This window comes from Eptatretus burgeri, chromosome 17 (assembly GCF_056783735.1).
Source record: "Eptatretus burgeri isolate ZD-2024b chromosome 17, Ebu_testis_v1, whole genome shotgun sequence".
Lineage (NCBI taxonomy): Eukaryota > Metazoa > Chordata > Myxini > Myxiniformes > Myxinidae > Eptatretus > Eptatretus burgeri.
The window spans coordinates 8,395,959-8,406,729 of record NC_140977.1 but is presented as its reverse complement, the minus strand read 5'-3'; the positions used below and the strand labels follow the sequence as shown (position 1 = coordinate 8,406,729).

General features: G+C 41.6%; 1 protein-coding gene across 1 annotated transcript; it reads left to right on the top strand.

The window, feature by feature from the left end:
• Nucleotides 1-3,014: 3,014 nt before the first annotated feature.
• Nucleotides 3,015-7,627, top strand: LOC147009217 (perilipin-2-like). The gene is made up of 5 exons (XM_085861174.1): nt 3,015-3,233; nt 6,367-6,562; nt 6,670-6,752; nt 6,906-7,128; nt 7,209-7,627. Exons 1-5 carry the CDS (start codon nt 3,201-3,203, stop codon nt 7,505-7,507), a joined length of 834 nt encoding a protein of 277 aa, XP_085717300.1. The 5' UTR covers nt 3,015-3,200; the 3' UTR covers nt 7,508-7,627.
• The last annotated feature ends 3,144 nt before the right edge of the window (nt 7,628-10,771 follow it).

Genomic DNA, 10,771 nt, shown 5'->3' with positions numbered 1-10,771 from the left:
TTGGAAGCATTCTGACTGGTGGGTTTGGAGAAGATTTTTGAAGGAATTTGTGTGACCGCCATTTTGACACACTTCCAATCACTTGATAAACACGGCCTCCACAATTTAACATCAGGACCATGTCCGAATGTTGTAACCCAAATTTGGTCGCATTCTGACTGTTTTATCTGGCAGAGAATATTTGTGAAGAAATTTACCCTGTCGGCCATTTTGACCTTGAGCCTTGTGACCAGAACGAGGTTTGCAATCCCTGTTGCCAGGAAGGAGAGGAACGTTGCTGTGAAATTTCTGCCGTTTCAGCCCGGCGGTTGGGTTGGCGAAGTTGAAAAAGAACCTGGAAGGACGGATGGACAGATGATTCGTGATGACAATACCTTATCTGGAATATGAATTCCAGAGAAGCAAATAATGTGGAGACATCAAGGGGGCCTTTGAAGGGGGTATGTCTACCTCGGGAAGAACAAAGGCCAACCTCTTTTTTTATCATGTATTTATTTATTTTTCAATTCATCAATGGGTCACATTTATGAAATGGATTGTTGGCTAAAAATATTTTAGGTTTATCATTGTTTTTCAGCCGTTTCCATGGTTATGCTGAATTTTTTTTTCGGTCTTTAAAAAAATTAAGAAATGGAAATAACTTTGCGAATGAAGAACATCCAGATGTGGATTTCAGCCAAAATTACGCTTTCTGTGTTTTCTACTCGTTCCAACACATTTTTCTTTTTTTGTTTACCTTGTCGAGGCTCGTCTGAGAGCGAACACACAACGTACAGCATGGGGGGGGGGGCTTGAGACAAGAGGGGTGGGAGAGGGAAGGACAAAACAGTGAGGAACAGAGACATGAGGAGATCTGTGGAAGAGAGAGGGATGGGGTGGGGAACATGGGGTATAGAAGATGGACACCACAGGGACTTTCAGGAAGGAAAGAAGGGAATTTGAAGCAGCTGGGTTTGGGATGGATTTATGGGGAATAACGTCATCATGAAGTGATCACTCAGCACTGACACGTCCCGAATTTCCATAAATCCAAGATGGCCGCCACTATTAAACATGTTCAACGTCAGAACATTATTTTGCACCTTCTGGATGGAAACTTTGAATTATCTAAAGTTTTAAAATAATCTCCACATTCAGGAGAAGTTTTTTGAAATGAGCAACTTTTTGATAGCATTTGCCCTTTATTTGCATCAATCCAATCTGGCTGTCACTGTTTATGATAATTTAATTGGAGCAAATCTGGCTCTTTTAGTGTTGAATCCGCGTGATTTGACGCCGTTTGAAAACTTATTTTTCTTTTTCTTTTTCTTTTTATCTCCACCACCGAGGGTGGAAGGAGGTTATATTTTCATCCCTGTCTGTCTGTTTGATCATCTGGTGTTTGTTTGTTTGTTTGTTGAAATTTCAATATCGAAGATTTTTCAAGTATATTCGTCGGTCGATTTGTTATTCTGTCTGTTTGTTACTTGGCAAAAAAAATTTCCCCAAGTATGTTGGTCTGTTGCATAAGTTTGTCTGTTAGTCTGTTTTTGTCTGGCCACAGTTTTCAAGCAATCGTTTTGAAATGTTTTGTGTGTGGTGACCAGCCAAGGACGGCAACGCTTAATTCTGGTGAACATCCAGATCTGTATCCGGATCTGAGAATTTTTTTGAGTGATTCTTCACCATTGAGAGATTGGGCCAAAAACAATGTAAAGCATGATATCTCCAAAAGTTGTGGACGACTTGTGACAAAATGAGGTGGAGGAGTTGGTTCGGTAACGAGAACAAGCCGATTCGATTTTGGTTTCCTCCTTCCTATCAGTGGGATACAAAATGTAAATTGTCCAACCTGGTGGAGGTATCGGCTCCATGACGTGACGATCCGTTTCGACAAGTGTGGCTCCATGAGTGATTGTTTTTTCTGTCTGTCTGTTTGTCTGTCTGTTTGTCTGTCTGTCTCTTTGTCACACGATGTTTGGCCACAGCCTTCAAGCAATCGTTCTGAATTTTTTTTGTTTGTTGGTGACCAAGCAAGGACAACAATAACAATGCTTAATTTTGGTGAATATCCGGATCTGAGAACTATTCAAGTGATTCTTCCCCATTGAGAGATCGGGCCATAAACGATATAGTCCTGTATAACATGATATTTCAAACATGTTTTGGGATCAGGTATTACGTGATGGAGGTATGTACTCCACCGAGTGCCCTTCTCATCTTGACTACTTCTATGCAAACTGCCATGTTGGAAAGAAGTGTTGAACACTCTGTTCAGTTGGAATGTTTTCTTGAGACCTTTGACTAGATCAAACTGCTTGGCGAGCGGGAATGAAGACGTGTCCACCTGTCGTGTGTGTTTCCTTGAACATCTTTATTAATTAAACAATAATAAAAACAACTCTTGTTCACAAAGATGAGGTAATAATTCCACAAATCACATTCAAATTCACATTGAGATTTTATTAAATAAATCATGAAATCAGAGACATTAAGTCCCACTCTGAGGCCATTTTGGGATGTAAAGCCGGTTGTCTCGTCTGCATGAAGTTGTGCACATGAAAATCCATTCGAAAGGAGAAGGCCAATGTGTACCGGTTCTCTGTCCTGGAGATGTTGAAAGGGTCCATATGCTGTTTGAAGGTGTTTGGTGGGAATGGATTCATACATTGAACGACAGAAAATCGATAAAGCACAGGTATGGGGGACCAAACCACAACCTGCCGTGAGAAAGCACAGGTATAGCGGGCCAAATGACCACTTACCGTGAGCAGGTACAGGTATAACGGGCCAAATGACCACCTGCCGTGAGCAGGCACAGGTATAACGGGCCAAATGATCACCTGTCGTGTTCGGGTTTTCATGAACATGTTTATGATAACAAGATTTAAATAAAACACATCAACGGAGTCACGTGGAAACATCTAGAATGTTCCATGTTTGTGTAAACATTGTTTCAATAAATCCTCGGAACGGAATAAAATGATAATTTGGGTGAAGTTTCTGATTGTGAGTGTGCACTTGTGTGACGTCAGAGGAGCAGGTGTTCGTGTTTCTTGCATAAAAAGGAAAGAAATTCGTTCGTTTTGTCCTTCCCTTCTCTGTCCCGTGGTTCAGGTTCCCGGTCCCCACCTGGTGGTTCTCACCTTGAGTTAACCCTTGTCGGTCCAGGTAATCCTCCCCGTTTCTCTCCCCGTTAAACGGTTCTCGGTTTGAACGTAATGGCCGTGGAGGTTCAGACCGTCGGTACCAAGGTGGGTTCGTTGGTTCTTCATCTGAACCTAGTGGATCGAGGTCGAGGTCGAGTTCGAGTTCCAATCTGATTAGTTTGGATAACTGGAGCAAATCCCCGGGGATTTAAACATGATTCGTTTGAATTGTTGAAACGTTTTAATGGAGGTGAACTGATGGACAGGTGTGGTGGGTTGGGGTTTGGGACCTTCCTGTTTGTGTTACACCCTGACGTTGTGGTTTATTTCAACATCCAATTCCAATAAAAACGGTTCATGTGAATGTTCTGAAGGTTTGAATCCCCATCCTCCATTAATCTACTAATTCCTCATTTGTAGAGCAAACCTTTCGAATATGTCCTGACTGTTTGGTGGTGAGACTCGTGATCGTTTATACTGTTGTGGAAATTCGCATTACACCATAAAGAGCCCTCAGGTGAGATATCTCCATAGGTCCATGTGTAGTTAGCCCAAACCGTTGTTTCGAGGGGTTTTATGTGATCCATTCGGGCTGCGACGCTTTCAGTTAGCCACTTTTCTGTTCTATCCTTTATTTAAAACAAACATCTCAACAAACACGCCATCCCCTCCACAGCGCCAACCACGCCACCTCCACCACCTACGCTACCACATCTTCGCCACTCGCCATTCAATGGGCACGATCAATGGGCATTCAATTGCGGTCACGATCTCCGCGGAAGAACAAAAATCACCAACGATGCTCGGGGTTTTTCCCGCCTGTTTCTCCCGTTTAAATTCTCTGCGCTCGGTGTGGTGGAAGTGCGATCCGAGCCGGGGTCAAGGTGAGAAGGTGGGGGCCTCTTTTTGGGGGAATAATTCCCTGTCCCCGAGCCAAAACTGACTTTCCTCGTCCTCTGCACGGCGCGGGGAGGGGGGAGCGAGAGGGCACGCCCCTTTTTGGGAAGTTTCCAGAAGGGAGGTGGAGCCAGAGACGGGGTGGGGCGATAGACGGAGCCCCACGCTTCAAAAGGCGGACAGGACGGACCTTGAGTGGTTGAGTGAGGTTTTTTTTTTTCGAGAGTTCCTGTATTCTTCGGGTTTTTTTGGTCCTGCGCTCGCGGCGTGGCGAGCGGCCTGTCAACGGAGGCACGGATGGGAGACTTGGCAGCGCCGGTTGTGAGGTGGACCTGCGTGTCCGGACGAGGAGTGCCGGAAAGGATTCGCCGGCCGCGAGAGAGGTCGGGGCCAGGCGCGACCTCGCTGACGGTCGTGGGAGAGGGACTCACCAGTCATGAAAAGGGAAGTCGCGACTTCTTTTCTTTTTCCTTTGTTTTTTGTGTAAATGCTTGTGGTGGCGCCATCCGTAAAGTAGAACTGTGTAAGTGTTGGCGTGCATGCAGGTAAACCCTTGCTTTTATTCAGTTTTAACTCTGCATTTGCTTTTGTTGCATTATTATTACTGTGACTGAAGATATGAGCTTGTGTGTGTGTGTGTGAATAAAATGCTTGCTTGTTGAACTGTTCCCGCTCTGCTTCGTCTCCTTTCTTTTTATTGAGTCTCCATCCTGCATCGCGTAAGAGATTGGTAGTGGGTGTAAGTTCCCGGTAACTAAGCTGAATCGACGATAACTTCGCTCGGTTATCTCTGCAGTACGGAACGATCTGCTTAAGTGATTCCTGTCCGGAGTCGACCTGCGGCGAGGTACGATCGCCCGTTTACCATTTTTCGTGGATACTTAGGTAGGTCGAGTTTGGCGAACCCTATCCTACGCGGGTGGCCGATTGGCTCGATTGTGGTGAGGTCGAAAGACCCACCTGTGACTAGCTCCCGGCGTTGTTCTGAGAGGGTCACGACTGAATTGTCCGTCCGGTGGACGACGTGCCGCGATTTGAGTTACGTGGCCGATCGCCCGCCGGCTGGCACGAATTCGCAACAACACAGACTCGTGCAGTTAAAAAATAAAAAAAATAAAAAAAAATTTGTGTGTGTTTGTGTGTAAAATTACCTGATTGTGCAGGTCCAGATAACTTTACAATGTTGGCCATTGTGCAAATGTCACAAAACCATTGGGCTGGTGTCGTACCTGAACCCACACAGTATTAAGAGCTTCAAAGATCAATTTTCGTTAGAAATATATATATATATATATATATATATATATATATATATATATATATATATATATATATATATATTTAAGTATGAGGCGTTAAAACGATTCATGTCCTGAAACATTTCTATTGATATATATAGAAATATATTTGTATACACGTATACACGTACAAATATAAATATACACGTACTTCCCCAACCACTTCAGGGTCAATCTATCTGGAGAAAAAAAAACTATGACCAAAGGTCATTAACGCAAACATACTTTGAAGATCATCGCACAACATCACACTTGGTGTGAGTAAGTAACACATTGTAACTAAATTAAATTTGAAAATTGTAAAACTCTCTGCCACCAGCAAGTTATTGGGAGGTACCCGGTCCATTCACACCCCATGAGGCCCCAGCACATGGTACGTGTTACTCACATTGTAGTTTTTGTCACTTGAGAGATGTGACTGTGTATGAATTGTTTTTTGTTCTATATTTTAAATTGTCGTTTCCACACATTGTGTCCTTTTACAGTTTAAAATGAATAATAAAAAACATAGAAATGGATCAGTTGAGCCAGTGTGCTGGTGGTTTTACTCTGTGCTGGTTTCATTTTATTTTCCTCCAACAAAGGTTTCTCTACTTCAAGGTAGAATGGGCAGCGTTTATTTTCATATATATATATATATATATATATATATATATATATATATATATATATATATATATATATATATATATACACACACGACACATACACACATACACATACACACACGACACATACACATACACACACGACACATACACACACGACACACAGTGGGTGAATGCAGAAGACATTATGTTCAATGTGTGAGGTTGCCGAGCTCGTGTTCCATTGTGTTTCCTGATGAGTCTCTGCTTGTTTGCTCTGAGGTGTAAAGGCACAAACTAAATGATGGATGTTCATGTAACCTGTACTGATAAGGTGAGGTTGTGGCTTTGATATTTGATTCCCAGGATCAGATCTTTTCACAAGGATATTAAAAGTCAATCCCTTGTTGTTTCAGAATGAGATCCTCATTGTTTAAACTTTGTTCTTGTCCGCAGAATGTGGTGCAGAGATTGTATTCACTCCCGTTGTTCAGTTCTGCCGTGGATGAGTTGGTTCAGGTCTACAAGAGAGGGAAGGAGTCTCGGCCTGTTCTTCTCTCTGTGGGTAATATGGTGGAACAGGGAGTTACGGGAGTAACTGTCATCGTCTCCGGTGGGATCCAACCAATCGCCAGGATTCTTCATCCACAGAGTGAGTGATTCTGTGCACATCGGACATGTCTAAAATTGTTTATATATTTATTTTTAACTTCAACTTTGTGGCCTTTTTTGTTTTTATTTTTTCCCATCTATTCTCAGTTAAGTTTGTTGACGAACTCGCTTGCCGGGGTCTGAATCTTGTGGAAGCGAAGGTCCCGATCTTGCAGCAACCTGCCAACAAGGTACGGGGAATGTGGGAAGTGATTGTGAATCTTTCTGTCGTGAAATGTAATTTGGTGGAGACGTGTGTATGTCTGTTTACAACTGGAGAAATAAATGAATCTTGTTATTTAAATGTTCCCCTGTGCAGTAATTGGACATTTCTTTGTTTGCAGGTTCTTGATGATGTGAAGAAGAACTTACAAAATGCCCAAAAACAAATGGGAGTCCTTCTGGATTGGTCCAAGTCCCAGGTCGGAGCGGTTTTGGAGAGATCCAAGCAGGCCGTGTTGGACGGTACAGACTCTCTCCTGAAAACAAAGTTTGGACAGGTGCTCATGTCTGGTGCAGATTCGATGCTTTCTCAAGTGGATGGATACCTGCCACAAGAACAGACAGGTAAGTTTGTGAAGTGTGGACATGATGCTGTTTTTTATTTTTCATACTTCTGTCGAGACTAACACTTGTACATCCTACAGAAGGTGAGAGTAAGGAAGAGAAAGTTGTCATACCAAGCTCCTCGGCTCTTGACTTTTACCGTCTGCTCTTTGCTGTATCAAGCAAGGCCGGGCGAGAGCTGTTCACGAAGAGTTCTTCCGGGATCCAACTTGCTGCAGAGAGTGGTCTTGTCCATTTAACCAACATTCGGAAATCTATAAACAAGGTGTTCGACTCGATGCAGAAGACCCCGTTGAACGGGGAAAAGCCCGATTCCTCTCGCTCTGGTGATATCTGTCAATCGAGCGGTGCAGAGGCTCTGGGTAAACAAAGCAAATGAGAAGGTCTGCAGCTGATTTCTGATTCTGTAAATGTTTTTTTGTGCAGCTTCAAATTGAATTGAATGGATTGGATTTCCTAGTTTTGTTGGTAATGGAAATAAAATTCTTGCTGAAAGTGATTTTTGTTTTTTGGTCCTCAATTCATTCTCCTCTTGGTTGTAATCTTGTCATGCAGACCGTCATTCTGTTTCAGTTTAACAGCCCGTCATTCTTGGATAAACCCGAATTTCTTATTTGTGAATCGCTCCCCCCTTCCCAATTCAAATGGAACACCAAATGCAGCATTGCATTAGTCAGGAGGAACCTGAAGAAGCAAAAAAACAAAAAAAAAGGGAAAGATGGTCATTTGAGGGGAGGAGGGATGATCTCGACTGACTTTTAATTTGTGCCATATGTTCTTTAAGGCTGGTGGATTTGGAGTTTTTGAGCGGGCAGGAGTTAAAAAATTTTTTATGGTGTCCAGTGTAAGGGACTGAGTAACCTCCATTTTTTGTTATTCCGATGCAGATTTTTGGGGTAAATTTTTTTTCTTTTTTGGCTTTAAAAATTCTCCAACCCCAAGTCTGACAATGTTTTCACCATAGTATGTATCGTTTGATAATTGACATCACAGGTGACGTGGTACGGCCGTCATCTTGAAGAAAAAAAAAACCCCCAAAAACTTCACCTCTATCTCAAACTGTGCAATGAAAAATGTCACTTCACATGTTAATGAACTCCCCAGAGGAACACTTTTTGTTGTTGACTAGTGAAGCGGTGTCTTGGTAAATTTTTGACTGCTGCGTGGGAATAATTTGAAATTTCTTGAGCGTCATCGACACAATTCAGTTGGGGAAAAAAATGACGTTATCGGTGACTGGTCGGCCTCTTTATTGTTTTGAGAGAAAAAAAATTTAATCTTCCGAATGGCAAACAGATTGAGGTGAAACTTTACACACATTCCTCAACATCCTTTTACAAGTTTGTTAATTTAAAATTGATCAGTCACATGTTTGGTGGTCATATTGAATTTACCCTCAAACATCTCCAGAATGGTTGGTCAGATCAAGGGGAAACATCAAAAAGGTATTCTCCTTAGGTAGGGAATATAAGTGTGCTAAAGAATAATGCATAGGTCACGTGGTTTGTCAGCCATATTGGATTGAAGAAAACTATTTTCTCTGGAATGACAACCAATCGAAGCAAAACTTTGCAAGTATCTAACACCATGGTGACACATGGTAAAAAAAATTATGACATTACATGGTTTGGCGGCCATGTTAGAGAGAGAAATAAACCTCACCCGATTAACACAAAACTTCACGTGCATGTTTCTCTACCCGCATTGGAGGGAGAATGAAAATTTAAGATGTCATAAGTCATCGGGATTGTCAGCCATATTGGATTGAATATTAATAAATTTTTAAATTCTCCTCCAGAATGGCTGGACAGATTGAGGCAAAATTGCCATGTTGAATTTACCCGAAAACCCTCAAACATAATTGCCAGAACAGCTGGTCAGATCAAGTGGAAACTTCACTCACGTATTCTCCTTGGTTGGTGGATATAAGTTAGTTCATGAATAGTTGATAGGTCAGATGGTTTTGCAGCCACATTGGATAGAAAAAAAAATGTTTTCTCTGGAATCACTTACCCAAACCAAAGCCAAACTTGGCAACTATCATCTAACGCCATGCCTGCATATAGGATAAAAATTACGTCAAGTCACATGGTTTGGTGGTGCTCTTGCATAGAAAATGGCAGCTTGTCCGATCAACACGAAACTTAACAAACATGATCCACTACCCAATTCGAGGGCGAATTTATATTTATTATTTAATAGATCACGTAGTACGGCAGCCATATTGGATTGAAAATTCTAAAATTTAAAAGTCTTCTTCTATGAAACAGCTGAACAGATCAAGGTAAAACTTTACAGGTTTGCTCCACCTATGCATGACAAACAAAAAGTTCCCACCTCCTTTTGATGTTGGACACATCATTTAGCAGCTATATTCGATTGAAGGACTAATATTAAATAAATATAACGTTTATTCTGGAACCACTGCATCAATAAATGTGAATCTTCAGAGTTATGATGCAACAGTCATGTGGAATGAAGGATTTAAATTTCAACCCAATTGGCAACACGGTTTGGCAGCCATATTGAATTGAAGGAAAAATATTAAATAATATATACTCTGGAACCACTGCATCAATGAATGTGAAACTTCAAAATTATAATCCAGCCAGGATGGGGAAAGTAAGTGTGAAATTTCAACCAAAGTGGCCACATGGTTTGGCAGCCATAATAATTTAATTATTTGAATCTGAGAACTTTTCGAATTTATTTTTTGCATCAGCCTCACTTGGTTGCACCTGCATGGGTTTGAGGGTATAGCAGTGGCAATTTGATCGATACCGATGATGGCCCCAGGAAAAATGGTCAATTGTGTACTAAATAAATGGATGGAACGTGGCCTGTTCTTCGGTCCATAACTTGTGAATCCCGCGTCATGGAGAAACGTGTGGAGCCTCATTAGATTCAGGAAATCCTGCTGATGGTGCCCACATTTATTAACTTGTGTTCACTTTATTTAAACACCAATTAAATTGCTACCGACTATGGATTCAGGAAAAATGGCAAACTGCTTACATTATAAATAGATTGAATTTGGTGTGTTGCTGCGTCCGTAACTCATCAATCCCACCAAGAAGAGAGGTGCATGTGGGGGGGGGGCTTACAATTACTCTGGGGAGTTCCGGTTTACATTGCTGACCCAGGGTGACATTTCCCACACATTTCTTGCTTCGTGTTTAGGTAATTGAAATGCCAATTCAATTGATACCGACGATATCCCCACTAAAAAGGACTAACTGCCCTTGGCCACAGTTTTCATACGTAATAAATAGATTGAACACTTTGTGTGACTCAGTTCATAACTCGTCAGTCCTGCGTTATATCGAAGCAGGTCGGTATTTGTATCAAAATCGGACGTCTGGGTACCCGGTCATCACTGCCAGCAGTTATAAAGTGGCGGTTCCAGTGATATATAAATATATATATATATATATATATATATATATATATATATTCTTTTTTTTGGTGCAAGACATCAAATTTACACTGATCAGAGAAAGCTTTCCACTTGTATAATTGACTTAATGCAGGCACCTATTACATAAATGTTTCTCAATTGGGAGTTCTTGACATGTTCTGAGTAAAAAAAGAAAAAATTCCCATGGAGCAGTTTCAGACAGAGGTCCATTGTTTTTCTTTTCCA